Source organism: Neopsephotus bourkii, unplaced genomic scaffold, assembly GCF_033783945.1.
Source record: "Neopsephotus bourkii isolate Nb327-2 ecotype Australia unplaced genomic scaffold, CSIRO-AGI_Nbou_v1 NB_330, whole genome shotgun sequence".
Taxonomy (NCBI): Eukaryota; Metazoa; Chordata; class Aves; order Psittaciformes; family Psittacidae; genus Neopsephotus; species Neopsephotus bourkii.
In genome coordinates, this window is record NW_026900838.1 from 624,556 (window position 1) to 651,236 (window position 26,681).

The window sequence follows — 26,681 nt, forward strand, 5'->3', positions numbered from 1 at the left end:
AGCTACTGATTTTAAAACTTCTTCTAAAAACCAAAGCAATGCTTTGATGCACTTCTATGCCTAAAAAACTCTGATGGAAATATTTAAACAACACATGCATAATACCGCCAGATATATTCAATGGCACTGCTGCCATTGGCACTGCAATGGAATAAATTTGGAAAAGACTAATTTAATCACATAATGTTATTAAGCTATAAAAGTGTAATATTGTTTCTAGTTTCCAAAACCTGAGAACGTTTCTTTATGCATCTTTTCAACTACTAGAAACATTACCTAATAACACTCTACCACCCCTTTATTCCATGCAAGGTTTTTCATTTTAGTCAGTTTGACGATGAAGCTACCTGCAAGGTATCCAAATGGAGTTTTACTTTAAAATGGATTCATAATTAAAACTTAACAATTAGTATGCTGTTAAACTGGAAAGACCTTTCTGGAAAGAAGAGGTTTCTACAGCAAAGTGCAAATGCTACATCAGTACATAAAGTGATGTACTCAAAAGTAAAATAAAAACCAAAACACTGAAAACCAGAACAACAAATAAGTTTTCCTTTATATGGTGGAATATTTCTGTTGTTTCTGACAGACTCAACAAAATGAACAGTGTATTTTAAGAAGTGTAAGAGCAGGATATCTTAGTTTGTCTTCAGGTTTGCATTTTTTCTGGCTTTCTAGCTTGCATCAGTGGATAGCAGTCACTGCAATATATCAATTTACAGTAAGTCCCAATGCCCTTCTCCTCCCTCCCTTTGCCCCTCAAAATCTGAAATGACCAAGCCATGAAGCATACAACAAATTTGGCATTCTGTAACTCAGCCTCCTGTATTCATTTAGCCTACAGTTTCACACCTATGAAATCAAACACACACAGCATGTGAGAAAGTTTTATCATTTTAGAATCAAAATATCCCTTAAAATATTTACATTTTACAGTAAAAAGGATAGCAAAACACAAAGTAATGTACAAGCTTAAGTATTCAAGTTTTTGAAGCATGGGAAATGCTGGGAGAAATGAATTTATTACTACAAATCATATTTTTAAGAATTCATGTTAAAAATGCTTTCTTATTAAAATGAGTGCCATTTAAAGCAATAACATTCGAACAGCTCAGCCTTCCAATTTCTGGTCACAAACTGCTTCAGATGCTTAGGAAATACTTGAAAAACTAATGAAATATACTTGAATTATTTTATTGTACTACCAAATAATTCAAAAAACTCTTTACACCACCAAGCATGTTCAATTTTGTTGTAACGTGTGTGGATTCTCAGGCTCTGCTACAGTCTTTAAAAACAGTGCAATTTAAAAAGGTTATTGTATGAAATTCACCTTTAAAATTATCCAGGCATCTTAAAACAGAAGAGAGCATAAATTACCAAAGGCAGCAACTGTATTGCAGACTTGACTAAAGCCAACTTCATCAGCTAAGAAAACTTCTAAGCCTTTATTGCATATTAATAAATTTTTAAAATTTTTGAATATACAGCAATGTAAAATTTTTAAAAATATTAAACTCCTACTTCTAGCGATAGTTGGTATAATGAAAAAAAGGATGAGTATTGGTACATCAAGCGGTACCAAAACACAGACTTGTTTCTGCAAAACACCAACACAGAATAAAAAAGATGGCACAATCCTAGCAGGCTTTTGTTTTATACAAAGTTTTACGACATAACTCTTAACAGTTTACTTAAATAAAATCCTAAAAGACTGCCTGTATCTTTTCACCTTTTGCTTTTATTTCTGTCACTGTGGTCCCTATGTCTCTCTCTGTTCTTTTCACTGTCTCGTTCTCTATGCTTTTCTTTGCTTTTCTCCCTCTCCTTATCTTTTTCATGAGGCTGTTCTTCACTTTTAGGCTTCTCTGTCTTTTTTTCTGGATTTCTAGTCTCTCTGGGGCTTTTTACATCAGCAGCCCTATCACTGTGTGGAGATCGCAATCTTTCTTTGTCTCTCTGGCCTTCCTCCCTACTCTTCCTATCTCTCTCTTTTTCCTGGTTTCTGTCTCTGCGTCTGTTTCTTTCAGAATCTTGCTCCCAGTATTTTTCATTGTTCCACTCTTTTTCATGTCTGTCTTTCTTTTGGTGATGGGAATCACTGTAAAATCTTTGTCTGTGTTGATCATTTTTGCTTCTACTGAACCCTCTCTCCAGATGCTGTTCCTGTCTGCCCCAAGGATCACTGTGGCGTCTTTCTGGTCTCCTACTGTCTTTACTCTGAAAAAAATTTTCTGGCCCCATAAATCGTGGTTGTTTGTGAGCCACTGGTAGCCCTTGTGCAATGGGTCCGGCATAGTGTGGTGGCTGACCTGATAAATGAGCTACTGGCCATGGCATCATAGGATTTTGAGGAAAGCCAAAGCCAGGAGGAGGAAGAAGTGGATGTGGTAAATGAGGAGGAAATCCAAACATAGGGTTGTTTTGTGGAGGGAAGTTATGAGGTGCAGGAGCCTGAAACTGAAATCCAGGTGGATTAGATTTAGGATGCTGAAAATTCTGCTGTGGAGGTCTAACAGACGAGAAGCTAGCACTTCCAAGAGGGCTTGGAACACTGGAAATAAATTCAGAACGAGAAGAGTTTTCGGTTTCAAAATGAGATGAAGTTGCTGCTGGTACTCTTCTAAATGAGTTCAGAGTTTCAATGTTTTGCATTACTGCATCCTCCTGTAAGTGTTTGGTATCTTCCGCTTTTGATGCAACTGTGTTATCTGCTTTTGCTGCAGTTGAACTGTACTGTGTCTCACTGGTTTGTGCATCGCTTTGATACAGGTTTACACCCACTTCTCCAGACTGCTTATTCTCTGGTTCTGTTTGATCACTTCCTGAAGCATTCTGTCTGTCTTCATTTCTGCTAACATCTCCTTCCTTGTTTTCTGCAGCATTAGTCTGCTGGCTCCGTCCAGCTGCCTGTCGCGGGTCTCTCTTAAGATTAATAAATGGAGATGATTTAGAGGCATTAGCAGTGGTACCTTCAGCAGTGCCTACATTAACATTGCTCTCACTGGGCTTTTTCCCTCCATTTGATGAGGAAGAAAAGCTGGAATTTGTGGTCCTAACTTCCTGTGCAGCGTTATTATCCTTGTCAGTTAACTGCTGCTTCGGGTCATTTTCTTTACTTTCTTCAGTTTCTTTATTCTGTGAATGAGCAGATAGATTTGCTAAAAATGTTTCTGTGGAGACATCTGGAGGTTTTCCCTTAAGACTCAGTCCTATCAAAGATCCAGCACTTCTTGCAGAACTTGAGGTCCCTACAGCTGCTGCATCCACAGTCACAGCAGTGTCAGTGGATTCTTGTAGATCATGCAAACCAGTCTTTGCTTCACTAACTTCAGTAGTTACATCAGTAACATCCATGTTTTCCTCTTTTAAGGTTGGCTGTTCATTTAATAATGGTATATCTTCACTGGTACTTGTTTCTGACTTGCTGTGCTCGTATACCTGTCCTGTTGTACCCAACAGGCTTTGAAGAATATCATCCACTGGCAACGGTTTGTTTGCTAGCTCCAGAGTAGAAGGCTGATTTTCCCACCCAACCAGGACTCCAGGAAGAAATCTGAGAGGCTTTGGCGGTTCATGTTTGGTACTTTCCACCAACGGTTCAGTAACTGCTGGAACGTCTTCTACAGCAGATTGCTGAGGTTTATTTCTCTGCTTGTGTAGGACAGTTGTGAAGGAATTAAAAAAATCATTTTCCTCTTCTTCTTCTATTGTCAACTCATGATGAGAGACTTCAGGTTTGTTTGGCTTGCTTTTCTTCTCTGGTGGCAAGTTACTCAAGGTACTTTCAGAAGCCTCATCAACAAAACTATTAGTCACACTTGAAACAGCAGTAATCTGCCTCTTCATTTTCTGGCGAATTATCAATCCGAGTAATAAATTTGGTCGATGTATTTCAATCCCTGTACAAAATTGTAACAGCAATTTATCATCTCCTTTATGTTAAGGCAATCGTTTGAACAAAATAATTCCATACTCTTATAATACATTGTAGGAAGTCTTCATTTTAAGATTAAAACATAACAAACAATAAAAAAACATTTCCAACATAAAAATTATGACTTCAAACACTCCAACTTAAAATTGCTTTAAGTATTATATTGCCCATTATAACTTCCAAATACAGAACATGAGACAGTTACAAAGGAAATCTAGTCACATAAGAAAAAACACTGAAGTTAAACATCGTGCTAGTCTAACAAGGCTACAGTCTGGTAACAGTGGAAGCAAAGCAAAAAAAAAAAAAAAGAAAAAGGTGAAGAGCACACTTGCAACCACAGTGTCTCCTCATCAATTTGTGTTGGAAATACTTCTTCAAAGATTTCCCAAGAGTGACTTCCCAAAATGCTTCCCTCATTCCAGGAAGGCACTGTGTTTCAAGGTACACTATTAGCCATCTCTTCACTATGTATTTTGTTCTCTATAATTTAGCTTCTTCCAAAGAAGAATCACAGAATCAGTCAAGTTGGAAAAGATCTTTAAGATCATCAAGTCCAACCTTTACCCAGGATTGCTAAGTCCACCACTAAACCATGTCATCTGTACGGTTTTTGAACACTTCCAGAGATGGTGATTCCACCACTGCCCCTGGGCAGCCTGCTCCAATGCCTGAGCACCCTCTCTGTGAAGAGATTTTTCCTAATATCCAATCTAAATCTTCTCAACTGCAGCTTGAGGCTGTTACCTCTTGTCCCTCATCCTCTCTTCATTTCAGCCCTACTATAACCAATATAAACTGATACAAAATAAGTTGGGTGCAAGCAGAACTGAGACACTTCAGGATCTTTCCTTCCTTGCCATCTGTTTTTTAAATTTATTTTTATTTTTTTGGAAGTTTGGGACACTTGAGAAAAAAGGAATTAGCACTTTTCAAATATTGAAAAATGCTATTTTAAAGTCACAGTATCAATTTGGAACTCAGTATGACTACTGCCACAGTTCACTTGCATTACTGAATTTACTGGGACTGTAACCTACAAAGCCACATAGGTTAGAGAAGAATGCAGTAAACATGAAACGAAGTTATGCACAGTAAATTTTTTGACAACAATAAAGTAAACAAAATAATCTTACAATGGGAAATTAATGCTTTCTCAGTAAACCTAATATGGAAACTGATATGGAAACCTATGGAAAACTCAAAACATGTTTGAACAGAACAGGTGGCATTTTTAAATTTAATTTCTCTTATAGTTCTGTTGTAAAACTTGTTAAGTAGCATTATGATAATAAAGTTCTAAATTCCAAGATGTACTTACCAGGCCCATCAAAAGGCACAAGATGATGTGGGACCTTATCTGAGGAACCTAAAGGGATGAGGTACAAATCTTTCACCTGCTTCATGTTATTGGCTGCTACACCGTAACGCTTTCTACTGCTGAAATAGGCAAACAGTAATGCATAGGATATCTGATCCTCTTCAGTTACTGGGGTAAAGCGAACTACACAGATCTCCTGTATATAAAAAAAGAGAGGAAAAGATGGTCAGATGCATTTTTCTATGACATTTTAACTGGTTTAGTAACTGCTCTTTATTTAAAAGCACAGCTCAGAGGAGAAAAAAAGCCTCCCCAAAAAAAGCAGAAAACAGAGGAGACAGAAGCAGCAGAAACAGGGCCAAAAATAACTACGGAAAACTGGAGAAAACAAAAAGCATTCAGTGTAACAAAAAGAATTACAGCGTATAACACAAAAAAGCCAACATTTTATCAGCCAGCTAAACACCAAGTTTTATGGCAGAATGTCAGCTTCCACTTAATTGTTTCTCTCCCTAGTTCTAACATTACCAGAAAGTTTTATTTTGTAGTGTTACTGTGTCAAGATACCCATTAACACTGGGAGAAGACCTAGTGTTCAGATTCCAGAACTACAACCCAGCTGGAGCTGATGTTATTTAATGTCTTAATTAATGACCTGGAAGATGGCACAGCAGACATCATTCAAAACTGAGATGGGACCTTATCAGGGGCAGTGGTTGATATGCTGAAGGGCTGGCTGCCATTCAGAGGGGACTGAACAGGCTCAGAAATTGGGCTGACCTTTGACATGGTCAGCAAGGGCAAACAAAATCATGTGCCTTGAGATGGAGTAACCCCATACACCAGGAGAGGTTGGGGGACTAACTGGCTTGAAAGAAGGTTGGCATAAAAGGACATGGGGGGATACTGCTGGTGGACAAGCTGTATGAATCAGCAATGAGTCCACATCAAGAATGCCAACTGCATGCTGGCTGGCAGAACCAAAGCAGTCATGGGGCCAAGGGAAATGATTCTTTCTACCTATCTAGATATTGTGAGAGTGCACCTGGAGAACACCATCTAGTTTTGGGCTCCCTAGCACAAGGACAAGCTGCACACAGTGGGACAAGTTCAGCAGAGGCCCACCAAGATGGTTTTGTGCACTGTAACAGTACCAAAACAAATGGGCAGAGTTGAGACACGATGTCCAAGCATTCATGATGAGTTACTGTCTCAAAGGAATACAAGGATTCTCAAACAGCACCTGAAAGGTTAAGGTTAGATAGCGAGAAAATAAACACTACCAGCTGCCATCCATCCAATTAACCGTCAGACCTTGAAGTATCATGTACTTTGCAAATGCCCCAGGGAAAAAGACCAAGATCTTGAGGGCAAATACGATGTATGTTACACCACAAGACTTCCAATATGTAAAATTCTTACCTTGGTCCCCGAAGCCTTGATTTTTTCTACATACTCCCAGACAGTGTGAGGAGATATCCTGCCACCTACCTGAATACTATCAGGTAAATCCTATGAGAAAGGACAAGAGAAATCTGAATCCAACATACAAACTGTGGTAAATCCTTCATCCAGTATATGTTCATATATTCAAAACATATTTAATTCTTTCAGTTCTCAAATTATAATTTTAAAATCTCAGTAAAAGTTACGACAGTGGAAGCAAATTGATTTAACTTTGGGATATTTAAATTCACATTTTTAGTGCAAAGTCACTGATTCGTACTAAATCAGTTACCATTCAATACTGTTCATCTACACCTTTCCAAAACTATTTATTTCAGTAACATTAACTGCAAACAAGTGTACTGTGCTCTGGAAACACTCAAGTTATCTGTACGATTCACAAGATCAAGCTGCTATGACAGGCCCACACCTATGTAAATAATAAACTTTCAAAATCTTAATCATAAAGGGAAAAAGTAACGTAGACGTGTGTGTACATATAGACATAAATTTCTTCTGGGATATGGCTGAGTTCACTGTTTATAAGCAACAAAACCAGACTTTCATGTCATTTAGGAACACTTCAGGAAAAACATACCCTAACCTATGCCCTCCCACAAATACTTTACTCAGTACAATGATCATGCTTCACTGTGTTTCATTATGATACTATTATTAGCCTAGAATGTAAACAGGTTGTTGAAGTTAATAAATTAACTGTTCATTTTTTGCAGTAAATATACATACCTCTGTTAAATATTCAAAAGAGCCAGAAACTGGATAAGCCTTAATGACAAACTTTGCCACTGAAGGCATATTGATAAAACCCTTCCAGATGAAATTCAGGCGTGCCAGAAACAGGCTTTCACATTCCACCGTACCAGGTGTTTCTGACCTAAAAAAAAAGACAAACAAAAATCACTTTGTTTACAACATGATATAACCCACAAGATAATATAAATCTTCATTTTTCTTTCCAGAAGAAATGATGTGCCATTAAGAATTTTCTTTTTCCATTAAGCATACTTGAAGGTCAATGAAAAGAGATAGGCATACAACCATATTTCTCATCTTCCAGTGAAGTAGAAACAAGTTACAAGAAGGACAGTCAGATAAGCAGCACATTAGTTCACTGATGTACCTTTTAAGAACGGACAGAAAACAACATAGTACCTGCTGACCTATCCTCAACCCTGCTTTCCTAATTCCCACATTTTGTTGCAACATTGTCTATCCATGACCTGAATACCTGCAATCCCCTTCCGCAGCCTTGCCCCACAAGCTGTTTCCTCATCTCTTCTCACCCATGCATTACTTCCACAACTTCTGTGATTGCCTCCTCCTAAATATCAAAATATCCTAGGTACGCTATTAGTGGTTTTAAGCTAGCCACTAGCAGTACCAATGTGCTGTTACAGTAACACAACACATTTCTTTCCGTCTACACTAGAAATTGCTTCTTTGAATCTTCAGCAAGATCTTAATCTTTATTCAAAATAACTTCTGCAAGTTACTTAGAAGTCCACTGTCCTCGGTAAAGGAGCGCACTGTCCTGAGAAAGGCAGAATTTCAGCACAAACTCTGGTCAATTCTAAATAACTGGGAATCAATGTTTTTCTAGAAAACCTTCCCTCAAGCCAGAAAAAAAACAGCCTCGTAAAATGAAATTTCCTGTTTAGCAGGTAGCAGAGTAGAGTGTGGAACAAAATAAAGACAGAACTGGCAGAAAATATGGCAAAATATCAAAAAAGCTGCTGTTAATTCTCATTGCTAGAAAAGTGTTGCTTTAGGATTTGCAACTAGCCTGATTTATCAGCGTAAATGCTCTGTTTAGAGCAATCTCAAATTCCCCAGCCTTATACATAGAAACACACACACACACATTCAAACGCAGAACTGTACAATGTTCCTTAACAGCAAAATATGAAATCTATATCTTGACTTTTTAATATGAACTCATGTGCCTTTTTAGATCTTTTTGCACCATAGAACGTAAGGTAGCTTACTTTTCCCCAAAAGGCAACATGGCAATTAGAAGTTCATAATCACAACAATATACCAAGTATTATTTATATAAATGCATAGCATCATTTACTTCAGAAGAGAATCCCATTCCTAAACAGAGGTGTACAAGTTCAAGTACACAAACAGATTACTGAAATGTCATTAAAAAATTGGCCTTAGTCATAATAGCTTAACAATATTAACAGTGTCTTTCCCTTAAAAATACTGTTTCTACATTTTATCTTACTTTGGGAGAGGTGTGAATGATGACTTTGATGAGTCTTGCTTATCATCTTCTAGTAATTCAGAAGCTAAAATACTTGATGTTGAAGAAAGCGCATCTGCAATGCTCTCTGCTTCATTGTCTGATTGCTTTCGTGCAACTCCAACAGACACTTTCACTTTTTTTGCAGAAGGATCATCAGTAGGTGGTGCCATTCGTCCTGCAGGGAAAGAAATGTAACGTTTTTTATTTTTTATTGAAGAAACAAAAGAAGATTTCCTTCAAAGACATGGAAGATGCATCAAAACCACTACAACTGCCACTGAAGTGGGGCAGCATAAACTGATTTTATTACATATTTATGCAATATTATACATAAATATTACCACTAATGGGATACAAGAAAGAGGAATTAAAAAACAGTATGTACACACATTAAAGGGATTTTCTTCTCTGAAGTATAGAAGACAAGTTTATGCCCACAGCCTGTCATTTCAATAGTCTCTTTCATAAATTATGAAGTAAAACACTTCTTCTACATCTTTGTCACCAAACTAGTGAAAAAAACCCACATTTATTTACATCCTTGAGCTACACAGAGAGTTATGACTGAAAAGCATTACACAAGCATGACGTATTTATTTTGACAAGCTTTCAAAATTACCTATGCAGATTTTGCAGTTAAGATCGAAGAGATGATTTTTATGTTGACTTGTGGTGTCCGGAGATGCAGATTCGTTTATACCCTTATCTTTTTCAGCTTCCTCTGACTTTTCAAACACCTTTGTATGAGGTTCCTAGAAGTTAAACACATCTCTGTTAGTCTTTTTTCTTGTTAATAATCCTATTATTGCCCTTCACATTGCTTAAATATTTTATGGCATTTTCTTCCCTTCAGACATAAAGCTCTCCCTTCAGCTGTACAGCCTAAAAGGTTATCCCAAAATCTGTAGATCCATTAAAAGAATGAATTGGTATTCCTAAATATTTTTTGGGTAAGATATATTTTCTGCTATTGCCAGTATTCATCATACAGTGATGGACACAAAACCACCAGGCCCGGAGGTGAAAGTAAGGAAGGATAAAAAAAAAAATTAAATCAGATATAACATATAATCACAGATCTAAACAATAAAATCATACACAGACCAGTTTACAACAACATTAGAATACAATCATAGAATCATAGAATAGTTAGGGTTGGAAAGGACTTTAAGATCAAGTTCCAACCCCCCTGCCATGGGCACGGACACCTCACACTAAACCGTATCACCCAAGGCCTCATTCAACCTGGTCTTGAACACTGCCAGGGATGGAGCATTCACAACCTCCCTAGGCAAACTGAATACACTTTGCTGTCATGTTTTCTTTTCTACCTGAATTTCCATGGCTTCCTCTTGTTCTTTCATTGGTGTTTCACTTTCAATTTCTATTTCTCCTTTGTGAGTAATTTTTGTGATAGGTCTTCTTTCAACTTCCCTCTGTTCTTTCTCAATCATTTCAATTGTCTGTAAAAAACAAGAAGTTATATGTGTTTAATTCTATACAATAAAATTTGAAATACCACATATATACTACATATATAAACAAAAAATTGGATTACAATTAGGAAACCACATACAGAAAAAAGAATATAACCTTACTTTGCAAGTGTGAGATAATTTCATAAAGCAAATGCACAAGCAGCCATCTTAATCTGACTTACAATGCAGCAAGTCCTTATTGGTCATGTATTTAACCATGTCATAAAGCAGACGTTTGACACTAAAATTAAAGATAGGCAATCCTGAATTTACAGTAGCTAAAGAAGAAAAACACATCAACTCTTATTTCCATAACAGTAGGGACAATGTAGGACATAAAGATTTGTGCAATTTTTAATAGCTCATTTTTTAGTACGTAAACCTAACACTCTGCCTCAAAAAAACCCATACATTTCAGAGTATTCTTAAGGTAATGAATATGCTAATTCTGATCAGTACTGCTGCTTTGCTCTGTTGCAAAAAATTAAACATAACCATTATTTATAAAATTGTTTCTTGAAGCTCAGTTCTACTTAAACCAAAATCAGTTTATTTTGGCAGTCCCCAGTATTTGAAGCCTGGTTTTACAAGGAAACAAGATTCTATGATTGTTTTATCTGTCTGCCAAATACTTAGTTACTCTAGAACATTGTTAGGGAAACTTTTAAAAAGATCATTATGTAGCACTCTCAAAGTCTTGCTTAAATAAAATGAAAAATATCATCAAATAATACATTGTTATTTGTTTCACACACCATGTTCCGTTTCAACTTCTAGAAATTTCAAAGTATTTCTCTGAAACGTTAGGACCCCCTTCAGCAATTTTCAAGCAGCATACACTTTTGTTTTGAAGCTATTCCTCACAGCAGCGGAATGTTGTTTTGTGTGGTCTGTTTTCAGTATTTTATTAATTTTTACAAAAGTAAATGTAATAAAGATGTACTACAGAAGGTGAGCAAAAACAAAATGCGTGCCAGTTAACATTACCCGAATTTTGTGCCTTTCAGTTCTATGAAGCAACATACAAATATAAAAAGATTTTGCCAACACAAATCCAGATTTTGTAAGCTACAAAACTTGATGCTATAAACCAGGCATTTCTGAGCAGCTGCAGTTAACTGTAATTGGACTAACCGCACAATAAATAGGTTACTAAGAAAAAAGGATGTTCTATAAAAATAATACAGCTCCTCATATTCCTGTTAGACCTTCTAAGCTGTTAACACAGCTACAGATACAGTGTGACTTCCTGTTTCAAGAAAATTAATGCCCAAACTAACCTAGTAAACTCTGATAGGGCCTTTTTGGTGGCATATTTTTTGTTTGGGTTTTTTGTTTTGGTTTGGGTTGGGGGGGGTGTTGTTTTAAACTTGTTTGGGGCTTCTTTTTGTGGGTAGGGGTCTGGGTTGGGGGTGTGAGTGGTTTTTTTTCCCCTTTGAACTCTTTTCACAGTGGCAGATCAGATTTCCAGCTTCAGGTCTGCTTCTTGGTGAGCAAACTGTCATGCTCCATCAGTATGTAAGTTGCAAACAACAGTTGTGTTTGGTTTGTCCAAAGAGATCTCTCTCCATTTTTAAGAAACTGGTGTCTATAAAGCTCCAGCTAGAGCTTTAAAAACTTGTTAGAAATAATGACAAAGAAGCCTTCACACTTAAGACAGAAGAAAGGAAGGACAAGCAACAACACAGGTGCACAGCAAGGGAAAACACATGGTTTCCCCCTTTCAGGAATTTATTTCTTTTACTTCTGTCCAAACAAACCCTTTGGGTTTTGAACACTGAATAAATTATAGAGATCTTCCTGCTTTGTGCAACATGGATTCTGTTCTTTCTGTTTGCACATTAAGTGTATGTAGAAGTTAGATATGCTTAAGCAGTGAAGTAAACAATATAAGTTGACAAATCTTACGTGTCTGTTTTCTCTTTGTCTCCAAGCAGCCAGTTCTTTGGAAGCCAGTTCTTCTGGGCTCATTTTTATTAGATGGTCAGGAGTAACCTCTCCTTTCAATACTTTCTTAAATAATATCTAGAAGAAAGAAGAAAAGCTTCACTATTGCTATCAAGACAGAAGCAGCTTGCAGCTGGGAATAAAGCAGAGAAGAAACAAACAACATACCCTGTACAGCTATACGGGTACTGTGGTTTCACAGTTATCTCACACTGCAGGAAGCTGTACTAGATTTTGCAACATAAAAACCCCAGTTCCAGAGTTCCATTTATTCTACACAACAGATTGTATCTGCATTATGCACATTAATGATCAGACACATTAACTGTTGTTCCAAAACAGAAGGTAAATTTATGCCCATGGCAGCAGTAACTCCCCTGTATTACCCAGCAGAAAGAAGTTAGTACTAAGATGATGTCTTTGCCTGTTGACTGAACCAAATTCCTGGGTTCCCACATAATTTAGCAGCATGAGTAAAGAGAAGCCAGTGACAGAACTTACCCTGCTCACACAATCTACAGCTGGCTAACTGCAATAGTAAAATACTGCAGACAAAGCAATTTGATCAGAATAACTGATCAAAGGATAAAAGATAGAAACTGAGGAAGCACGATACTGAATAATGGGCTCAAAGAAAGCAGAAGAGAGAGAAAAGACCAAACTTGAGAAATGTGGGTATGAAAAAGCAGTGAGACAAGGTACAGGACAGAAACAAAAGTGTGTGCAGTAAGCAGCAAAGGCTGGGGGTGGGGGAGGAGGAAGGTGGGGACACCAAGATAACAGATCAGAGATAAAGACAAACACATTAGGCAAGCTGTATCTACTACATTTTGAAATCCCATTATAAGAAGTACTCTCAGAGCAAGGAGTTGAAGAATTAATGATGAGGAACAGCTGAAAAAGAACACAGGGAACACTGTGTGCACAAGGCAAATGACATCAAAGAGATGACGGAAGTTGAAAGAAACAAACCAAACAAGATAAACTCTGAAAGGATTAATAATGTATCTACATAGGAGACTTTACAGCAACTAAAGGATTTACATAAAGCACAACAGACAAATAATACGTACATTATTTTTAGGATCTTTTAGATTGAACATTAAACTTCTATATTTGTTCTTGTACTTTGAGTCGGTGTCCCGAAAAAAAGAAAACAGCTCTCTTTCAATCCTTGTGGCAACTTTTGCTGCTCTCTCCTCAGGAATCTTTAAACTGGAGTCTGTCAGTCTGTGAGAGAACACAATGGCAAAAATTACCAAATGCTTCCAAATAATTTTTTTCACTGACTTCTGAAATAATTACAAGTGTAATTTAATATTATAGTTATATATAAATCTTTACCTTTTCATCAGAATTTCCTTAAGAGACTGCTTGACACTTTGTCTTATCTGATCAGCAGAAGGTTTGGAAGCTGGCACAGCTGGCAGGTGTGTTGCACTAAAGGATCCTTTCTCATTTTTCTTTTTCTTAATTTCTTGTTTCTCATGAATACCTACCAAAACACAGTTAAAAAACATAAGCTACTCAAGCCACTGCTATAAACTTTTACTGTTGCTGGATGTCATAAAGTTTTATTCTTAAACTGCTAAGAAGTGACCTTCAAGGAAAAGGAATGGACCCATAGGAAGGTTAGTTGTTTCATTGTTTTGTTTGTTTGGGGGTTTGTTTGCTTTGTTTCTTTGGTTGTTTTGTTTTTTTTTATTTGGATCTTGTTTTAATTAGATTAATCCAAAAGAAACTTCTTTAAAAGAAACAAACAGGACTGTTGCTCTTTGACTAAAGGTATTTTCTTCTACACTGAACCAAGATGACCAGTGGTCATCAGCTTGATTTTACTTGGGAATTTTGACTCTCAGTTTCTGTAATGGCATACATTAATTTTAAAATGAGTATACTGAGAAACATCTGGGAAACATCTGGGAAGCACGTATAATAAGCACCATAAACTTTACATTAAGATACCATTTTTCATTAAACTTAGCATTTCCGTATCTGTTAGCCATCAGAATTATTTCAATTATAATAATCTCAGCTTCTGATTCAGGTAACAGACATTCTTAAACAAGGCCATCAGAAGGTTTGTGTCACAAATAATATGAATGAAAAATTCTAATCAAATTAAAACTGCTAAAGCAAAAACCCAAATTTCTTCAAACTTAAATTTTCAGAATGTAAACTGAAAGCTTGTTTGTCTCAGCCTGTGAATGTCATTAATACAAAGCAGTAGCTTTTTATTTATGAAAGCAATGGGAAATAAATAATATTAATTTATTTACTTTCTACTCTGAAAACTGAAACAAATTGAAGACTTGATAAATATCTAACTTATGTGTTTGATGGTAAAATACCCTATTTCTTTATTATTAGTTTCAGCCACTAAGTACAATTTAAAATGTATTAATACCAGATGCAAATGAACTATGTTTTCAAGTAGTTAATAAAGACAGATTTTCTTTTCTGTTGGGAAGACTGTGTGGTTGGATCATCAAGTCTCTCATTATTTTGACTATGATCCCTATCAAAATTACTGATTTTCCCCTCCTTGGCAGCAAGGTAGTACTGACCCAAGACCAGTTTGCCATTCTGCACTGTGATTTAAAGTATTCAGATAATAGGTTTGTTTATTAAAGCAGCTCTAACAATGCTTTATTTGCTCAATGCATTTTTGTGCTTATCTTCTCCTCAAGAGGAGGATGAAGAACTAGACTAAAACCAATAGCCTGAGGAAGGCATGGAAAAAGGAAAACCTCCACATGCCAGCAACGTTTTGGCAAAGTTTCAACTCTCTGAAAACACAGTCCTGCAACAGGGAGGCTATGGGCAAGATTAGCAATAAACAATTCCACTATAAGCATAATTCAAAGCAGTTAAGAGATTAAGACAAATGTGCTGATTAATAATTTTATAGTAACTGTCCTAAATGAGACTACCAAACCTCTCCTCTGCTTAAAAAGATTTTTAGATTAACTTATATTCTGAAATCGTGATCGTAAAATCTTTTTGTCACCTCCTAGTTCAAGCAACCTGTTTTAGAAGAATTATTTCATAGATGCCTAAGATTCATTTCACTTCACCCTATTTGCACTTGAAAAACTGGTACTATAAAAGTCATTATCCTTCACTGTACATTTATGTGAATTACAGCATGGAGTACATTACCAAACCTCACTACCTGATTTTGTGGACCTTTCAACCACACTAAGGGATTCTTTACTTATTTTTTCATTTTTGTCTTCAGGGGATCGCCGAGGAACTACAGCAGTTTGTGATCCTTTTCGAGCAGGAATGTGTTGCCCTTTTTTCGTATCTGAGTCTCTGGACTCTGGCAAGTTCTTCCCATCACCAGACTCCTGAAGTAAACATTTACACGTTAGCATGCTACTGAATGCTACAATGAACAACTATGTAATTACCACAAATCTTCCACATTTTTTTAAAGTATAAATCAAAGCATATAATGAATTCCCTGGATGTATGTATAGTATTTTCTAAAAGGTTACTGAATATCCCAGATTATTGCAAAGCACTGGTTAACAACGATTTTGAAATATTGGCTGAAAACACATCACAGGCAATTTGCAGTTAAACTCCATGTTGAAAACCACTATGCTTCCAGTTACTTTAAAAGACCGGGGATACGAATGAACATCCCTTAACCACATATCCACAGGAAGTCACTTATCTTTAGAAAGCACATGTAAACCAAAATTTAACACAATACTTACGTGTCTGAATTATACTACTACTCAAAAATAAAGACAAAAAGGCTTATTGGATTAAGTTATGAGGAATATGCTATATACTGAAACCCTCTAAAGAATTGTAACAAAAACCATCTCACTGCTCTTGCAAATTGTCGTTCGGCTAATAATATGAGACACAGAGAAAGTAGAAAGGCCCCAGTTAAAACGTTAGGCATTTTCTTCTGCATATAAACTGAACTTAAACAGCCAAGCTAAAATACTGTTTTCATATTCCCAGAATCATAGAACGGCTTGTGCTGAAAAGAACCTTAGAGATCATCTAGTTCCTACTTCTATGCCATGGGCAAGGACACCTTCCACTAGACCAGGTTGCTCAAAGGCCCATCCAACCTGGCCTTCCATACTTTCAGGGACAGGGCAGCCAACAGCTTCTCAGGGCAGCCTGTGTCACTGCGTGACTTGCTTTACATATATTTAAAACAACTGCAGTTTATATCATACAGCAAATTGATAAGATGTCCTGTAGAAGTGCTTAGAAATCTGAAGAAAAACGCATGAAGTTCTTCACCTTTTCTATATACACCAGTATGTATAGGTGTATATACACAAATGCATATGATGTGCACATAACCCTGCTCAGTATAAGAGGAGTTCATCACTATCATTAAAAAACAGTCAAACCAGTTAGAAAATGAAGTAACTCTGAAAATAATACTGGATAAGCTTGAAATTAAGATTCACAAAAATATTTGAAACGTGGCATTTTAAATAGCTGGGGGTTAGGAGGAAATTCCTTCTACCCCCAATAATTAACAGCATCTTAAGCATTAAATAAGACACACCCGTCCGAAGATTTTGACTTTGTGCTTCCCAGTGTCCTCCATTTGCTTTGTTTTTTCAGTTGTTACATTCAGATTACAAGCAGGTGTTTGCTTCGACGTCCCCAGTTTTTCACACTGACTTTCTTTTTCTTCTCTGTGGATTTCAGTTTTCACTTGATTATCTGGTACACTTTGATCCAAACACTCAATTTTTTTGTCTTCTTCAGCACAGCATTTCACACACACATATTCTTTATCTTCTTCACCCATCTGCTGTGCTTGAGAAAGGCTCAGTCCAACACAATCACCATGAAACCAATCATCACATCTACCACAGCCTACCATAAACCTGAAAACAAAAGAAGAGGTAAGTCAGCATACAGACTACCAAAGAAGATACAGCAAGTAGAGCAGAACGTACCATACTTGTTTCGATTGGTGCATCTCAACAATTCATTCTTACCTGGGAAGGGATTTTCTTTGTAGCTTTACATCCATCTCCAGCCTTACGACATGGCACAGAATTCCTGAGAAATACTTTTTAAGCCATTCTGCTTTTAGCAGTAGTCCAAGAGACTATCATAACCTCCTTTTGTTTTTGTAACCTGCCCCCAAATCCTACCAACAGGATTTTTCAGACTACTATTAAAAATAAAAAAAAAAAAAAAAAAAAAATCCTGACTGGATTAAGGAAAAAAAAAAAAAAACCAACCAAAAAACCCAAACCCACCACCACCACAAAACCCACCAAAACAACCAAAAACCAAAAACCAACCACACACCTACACTCTCCAAACCAGTAAACTTGTATTTGAAAGGTTTGGAAAGTTCCTTCCAAGTTCCTATTATCCTTTATTTCCTTCAAATATGATCACTCACCATCCTACCCACTGCACCATACCTACTGCAGTCTTCCGCATCAGTCAGATATTTAAGCATTCTGACAAATATGAGGAACACAGCAACATCAAGCTATTCTAAACTAGTTGCTATTTTAACATCACATTCCTTAGACCATTATTACTGAAATACTTACAGAAAATTCCTTTTTACTGGCGAATATGGAACCAGGAGCCTTCCAACTGTATCTGTCTAGCTTGCAGTGACTGGTTTGTTTTAAACAAGGTACATGCCACTTTTGTGTTGCTATGTTATTCAGAGCTAATAACTATTTAAAGGATGTTTCAAACACCAAAGGACACCTTTCATCTCAGAGGTACTTCAGGTCCTTCATTACTTTAATAGTAAAAGTAACTTTAGGTAGAGATAGTATTTTCAAAGTAAAGATCACTCAGCCTAAAATAAAGCCACAATTTCTGATTATTTTGTGGGAGCATTTTGAAAACTTCCTTAATTATCACTAGTACCTACTTGCACTGATAGGTACAACTGCCAGTGGAACAATTTGGGAGGGATGTGAAATTTCAAAATCACATAGGTTAAAACCCCTCAATAAAGTGATTCCAGGACACTTACATGGTAGTAATGATTCTTCTGGCATCATTACTAAAGATCTGCTTTCAAATGATCTAGGAAGATCTCTTGCACAATCCACTCATTCTCTTTTCCCTTTTGTATCTCTGGGTTTGCTTTTGTTTCATACTTACATAGTAATTCATAAAATGCTGGTTGTTTCAGCAATTTATGCCAGAAGCTAAATACACCAACCTGCAAACCCTGTGCCTTTAATCCAATAGCCTATAAATCTCTTTCATAAGATTAGTCTAAGAAAAATGATTCCTAATTTATGTATGTTCCTATTCAGGTTAGAATCTGCCATCTGTTGACTTACCTACTTTGCAAAACCATGATGCAAGTATTGTAGTCAAGAAATACTGATATCGCAAGAGATGAAAGTTCTTACTATCTAACAGCAGATGTTTGAAATGAGAATAGTATGTTGTGCTTATATTGTGGCCTTGCTTACCCAAAATAAATTAGGATTAAATTCTGCTGAAGTAAATAATCTTTTGATGCAAAATGAATCTGAGTAGTTTTAAAACTCAAGCAGCTTGAGAAGTCATTTTCAGCTTCACTAGCCTGTGATGCTGTTTGCTAGATTTGAAGAAGGTTTCAATCCAGTTTTCTTCACAAACTATTTTATCATTCTTTCCTTTTTTTTTTTTTTTCCCTGAGCTTCAAGTACATTTGTGGTATTACTTATCACTAGCAAACAATAAACTGTCCATCTACTTAGCAGCTTCAATTAGGAAGGCAGAGCTTCCTTCATGTTTTGTCAGCATCTCAATCTTTTCAAATCCATGTTCCAGCAAAGTGAATTTAAAAGAAAGGTAACATTAGGGAACAACTGCTTCTAAGGTTTTACCAGAGTAATACCATAGCATCCATAAACACAACAGGAAAACAAAGATAGAAGCAATGAGAATTCAGCACAAAGATGACTGCTCCTTTCTGAGAAGCTGGAGCCAAACATGTGATGACACAAAATATAGCATGGGTGCCTATTTCACAATTGCAAGGATCCACAACAGGATATGTTACATAAGATGTATCTTGTATTATTGCAAGAAATTATTAGTAAAGCTTTGGAAACACTGAAAATAGCCACAAAAAATCCAAATCAATTTCTGCAATGCTGAAGTAAAAATCAAAGCGTATAGGAAAGTGCTTCTTGCTTAAAGTGTATTTTGGTGTACCAATGAATGAACGACTTTCAGTCAAAAATAAAAGCAAACCAAGAATACACCGTCTTGAAGCCACAACTGCTACTTGGATTTTTATTTAAAATGTATGTATCTTTCCCCAGTTTGAAACTCAAGCATTGGAGACTATTTTGTTAAATGAGAAAGCTAGATTGCAACATTTAGCAACCACAACAAGATTTTCATTAATATTTAGAAAATAGACTAAACTTGCAGAAAAGATTAACTGCAGAGACTAACATACACAAGATGCTGCACATCTTCAACTTTAAATTGACAGCACATGTAATTTTTCAGCTTAGCTCACACATAGTATGTGGGCAATAGGGATGGTGTAGGATATAATTAAAGCACCATGATAGGCATCCAGTCTTATATCTTTATTTTCAGGTCTATCCAAAAAAAAAAAAAAAAAAAAAAAGACCCCCTGTAATGAACTCAGTTCAGAAAAGACCATTTTTCACTAAGAATACACCAAGACGGACAGATGTCATTCAAACCACCTTAGGCAAACTACTGAGATGGAATATCCATTTGCCTTCATTCCAGTCTTCACAACAAGGTTTCAATTACACTATATTTAAACACAAACAATAAAACTTCAGAATTCATAAACTAGGACTACAAAGAGAATCTGGAAATGTCCATGAAGCCTGTACTATAAAACAGAATGTAATGTTTACAATTATCTTGCTTGAACCTAGTTATACAAAATGGTAATAAGAATACCAGCACTGCCTGCCTCAAAAATTCACTATTTCTACTTATATTTTCACACTAGTCAACTGAAATACTACAACTTCTGAGGATGGAAGAGAACGCACTGATTTTGGTACCAGTAATGCAAATAATCCTTTTTTACCATAAGGCCACTTTTACATATTTATCTCTTCCATGTAACTGCACAAAAAACATAATTATGATTTGTAACAGCAATTATAATTGGGTAATGGGCAATGCTTAAAGACTAAAAAGGGAAGTAAGGGAAACTGAAGCCTGGCTTGAAGTATCAAGGATGTCCTCTTGCACAGCTGTCAAAGTTGTGACTGAAGAGGTTCTGATATCTTGGACTATGAAAACACCAAAGTTTCTGATTGTAGATTGCTTCAAGTTTGAAGTGCAGGAGTTTTACCCATGTTGTAAGGCTGGATTGGAAGATGTAAAGCTGAAAGAGAAAGAAAAATGTCTTTTAAAATGTTAAATCGTGCCATGTTAAATAACAGAATTGTTTTCACTGGACTTCAATATAAAACCAGACTTTAAGAAAAAAATTAAAAAGAGCTGACAGGTGACAGCAAAGAGTACTATAGTAGATCGGGACCTTTGCATACAACAGGTTACTGTTTCATCTCTTTAAAGAATCCTCTTGGTAGTCCATGCATTGGGATGAAAAGATGTACCTTAAAATTAGAAAGTAATGGATGATACATAAAAAGAGATAAATAATACAATTTTTCCACAAGCTCTCTTAGGATTGCAAGATTTTGTTTGGTGTGTTATTTGTATTAAATTAAATTCATCTGTTAGATAAAAAAAACTCAAGCTTGGATGATTTATCTTCAAAATATAGAAGCCACTCTTTAAATGTATGTAAATTAAATGTATGTAAAAAACATTCCATTTATGTATCAAAAGCAAGTTTCCAGAGATATCCCTTACTATGAAATAAGACTTTTACAATTAAAATGGGCAGAAACCATTGTATTAATAAAACAGTTGTTCATTATAAAGCTGTAATTATGAATGACATAAATACAAAAATTGGAAGCTGTCAGAATAGTTCAGTGTGGGCATTCTAAGATAATGTAAGAAAATAATTTACTTCAGAAATAATTGCTTCTCTTTAGTCCTTTGCATTTGGGAAAACACCGTAACAGGACTCAAATCTCAAAAAGTCAGGCCAAACTATTCAAAATGACACCCTAGACAAAAAGTACACTTAAGAGGAGTAAAACTACTGTTCACACACTTTTAAAGAACTCAAATATTTAAAGCATGTCTCATGTCTGCGTTTTCTCCCCCATTAATGGCACTGTTCATCTATCTTCCATAACATCTATTGTAAAGTCATATTAACATCTCAGCTGCACTGATGCTAGTCAACGTTAAAGCAGTGATACTACATGGAATTATTTCTTCAGCTAATAAAGGCACTACTAGTAGTAAGATATTTGTAACAGCTTTAGCAGCATTTATGGTCCACATCAGTGAAGTAGCATGGGCTTGATTCACAGCTGAAGTGAAACAACTGTTTGCCAAAAAAAAGTGCCAAAACAAAAAACTGCATTACCTTGACAAAGAACATGTACAAAAGAAAAGAAGAGAAACTGCTCGTGTAAGTCTAATACAGGTGACATGAACTGTCGGGTTTTGATCTAACAAGAACAACCTATCTTCAAAGAAACACTATCAGCATATCTCTCTGCACAAAATTTGCAGCATAAAAAAAATACACTGCAAACCTTTTTAAGTATTGATTTCCAACAGCCCATCTTTTATGTAAGTTTCTTTTTTCTGCAAAACTGTAATTTTAGGTTTTTATGTTAAATGAACCTCTCCAAAAAGGAAACAAACATCCCTCTGCTCTTTGAACTAAAGGTAAATGCATGAAACATGCCCAGTAACAGGAAAAACAGAATCACTGAACTTTCTGAAACCCTGACAAAAATGGTACCTATCCTAACATTAATAACAAATCCATATTTAAAAAAAAAAAAAAATCATTAAGGGAAGCTCCACTACCAGAGGATTCTACACACATAATGCATCTCGCAGGATCAGGATTGTACATTCTCTAACTCAGAGAGAGATACAGATATATCAAACTATGCATTTTAAACAACTCATCCATTTGCTTGAATCCCTAATGGTGTTAATAATAATCCTACCTATACTGCAGCACAGTAATATAATCTTTATAAAAATCTACTAATAAAGTGACACTGCTGTAAATACAAACCACAGCTGAGTCCTTCCATTCACTAATTATACATTACAATGCGATTTTGTTTATACGGTCATACAGTTTTTCTACAGCTGTGGGTGGACACGGCTGATAGCTTTAAATGCTGCAAGGCTTTCACAGTGGAAGAAAGCAGTAACAGAGGCAGAAAACTTAAAAACATCATCCATGACTGTAAACTGATGACATCTTGCATAATGTGCAGTATAAAATATACTATTCAGTACTAGAACTGAGGCATCATAATTATTTTAATGGCTGTTTCTTCTGAAGTGTTGTCACAACAATGATTCAGTTGCTTTTATATGCACCCACCCTTAAAAAATATGCACACTTAATTTAAGGGTGGTTATAAGTTTGGAGCATTAATCTCCTTTCTTAGCCATTCTCTTTTGTACTGGCTATGAAAATTACATGACTGCCTGATTCCAAAATAGTTTACTGAAGTATAAGCACTACTTTGAAAAAACAAATGCCCCAGTGATGTTTACAACAGGAAAAAACAGTTTTAAGGTTTCTTTTTTAACTTCACCCATGAGACAAAGTAATTTTCTGTATGACAGCTGTGTAGAAACATTTTAGTGGCTATGCATATTCAAGAGATCAGGAATACTGAATCTTTGCTAAATCAACTCCTGCACTTTCCAGTAAACTACCTTTTACAATATTACTAACTTTTCCTCTACATTAAAGCGGAGTAAAACTCTGGTCCTGCATCACTTAATCTTTCTGTGAGCTCTGAGGAGGCCTGTTTGTGCACAACCACACAAACTGCATGACCAAATCCCAAGCAACAGCAAAACAAAAACAAACAGGAAAACACAAACAACAAACAACCCCCCAAAAAAACAACAAAAGAGAATGCCCAAACTCTCACATCCTATTAAAAAAAAACAAAACCAAACAACAAAAAACTTAGTAGAATTGTAGAAATCAAAAGGGGAAGTCACCAGCAAGAAATTGAAGATACAAACTTTCTTGGTGACACAATGCTTTCGAGAAAATTTGCTTAGAAACAGAGCATCTCAACTTAGGTGCTATGAATTATTAACTGGAATTTGATGGAATTTCTTCCATTGAACACGACTTGGTGAAGACAAGGGAGACAATCTGCAAAACAGTAGTTAGGCTTTGTCTATCTGTACAAGAAAGAAAGGAGTTCAGCTCTCCAGCCTGCAGATAACTTGAACGTATATGGTGAAAACTGGAAAAATTTGTAATAGGCGCCTTTACATTGGAAGGGGACATATAAGGCACACAAGAAGGAATCTTACATCAGTAGATTACTCAGTGCCAGCAGAGCTATGACCTTCACTTAGTTCTATTGTCAAGAAATAAAATTGTTTTTTTCTTCAACTGTCTTTAAACACCTTCAATCTGTTTTCAGAAAAATAACTACTGCTTGTGAGAAGACTTATTCTTTTCATCATTGCATGAACTCATCAAGAAGTTGAGGTAGTAACTTCAGTCTGTAACATTTATGTGATATGCATATCCATACACGTTTCATCTATGGATCAATGAAAATCTAGATATATGATTTATATTAGCTGATGAGAAAACATCTAACATCAATGTGATACAATGGCAAAGTCAAAGAAATTGAAAGCAATACTATAATGAGTAACAACAATAATTCAAACTTTGCACTGGAACATAAGCAAACAAAAAAACTATTTTCAGATATGCTGAAAATTACTAAGGACAAAGCTAGACCATAGTTATCTGACTTGCCAAAAAACAAAAAATGGTTTAGTTTTCACATGAAAGTACAATTACTTTTTTGTTATAAGGGTAAAACTCTGAAGGTGAATCAACACACATCAAGCCAACAGACTGAAACAGTTCTAAAGCCAAACATTGCTTACCCGCTATGGGTAATGGAAGATACAAAAAAACCCTGTTATGTTGGTTCCAGCTTATAAGCATCAAGACAAGTGGAAAACAAAGTATGAATAGCCATTGTTCAAAAGCTCAGGTGCCAAAGAATGCAATTATTAACAGGAAAAGAAAAAAATATATATTGCCTCTTAAAAGTCAAGACACGTTCTAACTTGTAAACTTGTTTTGATCATGCAAGTCACATTTGTTAAAAAGGATTTCTCCTTTTACAGCCAAACCCACTGCACTGGTAGTGCAAGGTAAGCATACTTTGACTCTTCCTGCAGGCACAATAAGTTTACTCTGGGGGTGTGAAAGGCCAATATAAGCATTCCCCTTCGGTGATTCTGCACACAAACAAAGCTGATGAAACCATCTCCAACACATCTCCAAATCTTCAACCCAAATCAATTTTCCTAGCTTACTACTACATTTACAGCAAGCTACTGGTTTTTCATTTTTTGCAGGGAACACAAAAAGGTTCCAGTGACAACTAATTTGCAGCCTGAATTCTAAATGTGTTACATTAACATGACGTACTACAAAGCTCTTATGCACATTATTTCCACCTTGAGGTTGCAACTCCAGTTCAACTTCTTTTTCTGGTAAATTTTACCAGAGCACTGTTAAAATCTCCAAATTTCAAATAACCATAAAGCAGGACAAAATCACAAATGTTTCAGACCTTAGCTCTGGCTTTGACAATTGTTGAACTTACTGTCATTTGACAATACTTGTATCTTGAACTTTCTCCTTTCTCTTATGAAATGAGCAGATAAAAGAATAAAAAAAAACCCTAAAAACAAAAAAAAAAAAAACCCAAAAAAAACCACATAGAGGAAACAGACTGACCAGCCAGGCTGTTAGAAAAGGGAAACAAAAATTCCTTAAAAAGCAATCCACAAAGCGAATGAAACCCCCTTATCAATAAACTCAATTTTGATAGTTTTGACGTTTTTCCAAGGGATGAAAGTGAAATTTGTGTTAAGATTTTTTTCTATTGCACTGTACTAAAAACATCTTCTTGCTCTTGCACCAATAATTAAACACAACATGGTAAGGCACTTGAGATACAAGCTTTGGTTCCTTTTGTATCGTCATGTCACCAAATGAATCTGAAAAGTTTGAGTTTTTATTTGCAGCATACAGCTACAAAATAAAAATAACGTGAACAAATTAAAACATTTTTTAGAATAGTGATGGTAAAAAGTGCTGGAATGACAGTCTTTAAGTCTTCTATTATTAAGCACAAAGCTCAATACTGCAAGCTTCCTCACTTCTACTAGTGTGTCTCAGTCATATTCTATATACCGAACTTCTGTATATTTTTACATTTAGCAAATCTGTTCCTTTTCTCCTGAAACTGCTGGTTGCCAGCAGTCTTGTAACAGATATTAAAAACAAATCAAACAAGAATAACAACACAACAAAAAATCATCACCAAACAAAAAAACAAGACTGACATTAAGAAAGCAGTTTAAACCCCAAATAAGCATATTTTGCTCTAAAAATATCCACATAAAAGTGTTCATGTCATGAAGCAGCCTTTCTGAATTTAAACAATTCACTGAAATGCAGGCTATATACTTCTACCATTGTAGTAATACACAAGATGATAAAAACTAAGGAAATGCAAAGCGCACAGACTTAAACAATATTGTAACATAAAATTAAACACTGCTGTAGAGGTCCAAATGGTAAAGGGACAGCCCTAACAATAGAAGCATTAAAAAAAAAAAAAAACGAAAACCAAACCAAAAAAATGAGAAAAAAAAAAAAAAGCACAAAATCACACAGAAATAAGCCTGAGTGCCCCTTAAATCAGGTAATTCTTACCAACCAGGCAGGGAAATATAGCCGTAATTCTTTTAATAGGCCACACTGATGCAGTTACTATAGTCACACAGTAAATGAATTTGATGTATTAGCTTTTCAAATTATGTAAGCAGTCAATAAAAGTCACAAAGGCTCTTCTTACAAATGAAGGCTATAAAAACCTCAGGCACCAAAGGTAATTGTTCCATATTTCACCCTGATATATGGAGTTCTAAAGCACACTCACTGAAAATTACCATTTTCTTTCACATAAGGAAAGGACTAATCAGACATACGTTCATAAAACACAAAACAAAACAAAAAAAAAACCCACAAACAACAAACCAAACCAAAAAAACCCACAAAACAAACAAAAAAACAAAAAAAAAAAAACCATCAAAAAGGCTGGGAGGTAGAACTGTAGCTTCAAA

The 26,681-nt window shown here is 35.8% G+C and overlaps 1 protein-coding gene across 7 annotated transcripts in view; it reads right to left on the reverse strand.

Moving 5' to 3' along the window:
• Positions 1–873: 873 nt before the first annotated feature.
• PHF3 (PHD finger protein 3) overlaps positions 874–26,681 on the reverse strand; it is a 55,307-nt gene continuing 29,499 nt past the window's right edge. For 6 of the 7 annotated variants that reach the window (XM_061347834.1, XM_061347835.1, XM_061347837.1 and 3 more), the window contains 12 exons: positions 16,951–17,278; positions 15,577–15,754; positions 13,746–13,896; positions 13,475–13,631; positions 12,363–12,479; positions 10,308–10,439; positions 9,596–9,728; positions 8,956–9,151; positions 7,452–7,599; positions 6,681–6,770; positions 5,259–5,454; positions 874–3,902 (listed from right to left, as the gene is read on the reverse strand). In XM_061347834.1, coding sequence (XP_061203818.1) covers positions 1,729–3,902; positions 5,259–5,454; positions 6,681–6,770; positions 7,452–7,599; positions 8,956–9,151; positions 9,596–9,728; positions 10,308–10,439; positions 12,363–12,479; positions 13,475–13,631; positions 13,746–13,896; positions 15,577–15,754; positions 16,951–17,278 — 4,000 coding nt within the window. In that variant the 3' untranslated portion in view covers positions 874–1,728. Of the gene's footprint in view, positions 3,903–5,258; positions 5,455–6,680; positions 6,771–7,451; positions 7,600–8,955; positions 9,152–9,595; positions 9,729–10,307; positions 10,440–12,362; positions 12,480–13,474; positions 13,632–13,745; positions 13,897–15,576; positions 15,755–16,950; positions 17,279–17,392; positions 17,602–26,681 lie in introns of those variants that run through there. The other variant, XM_061347841.1, reaches the window with a different exon arrangement.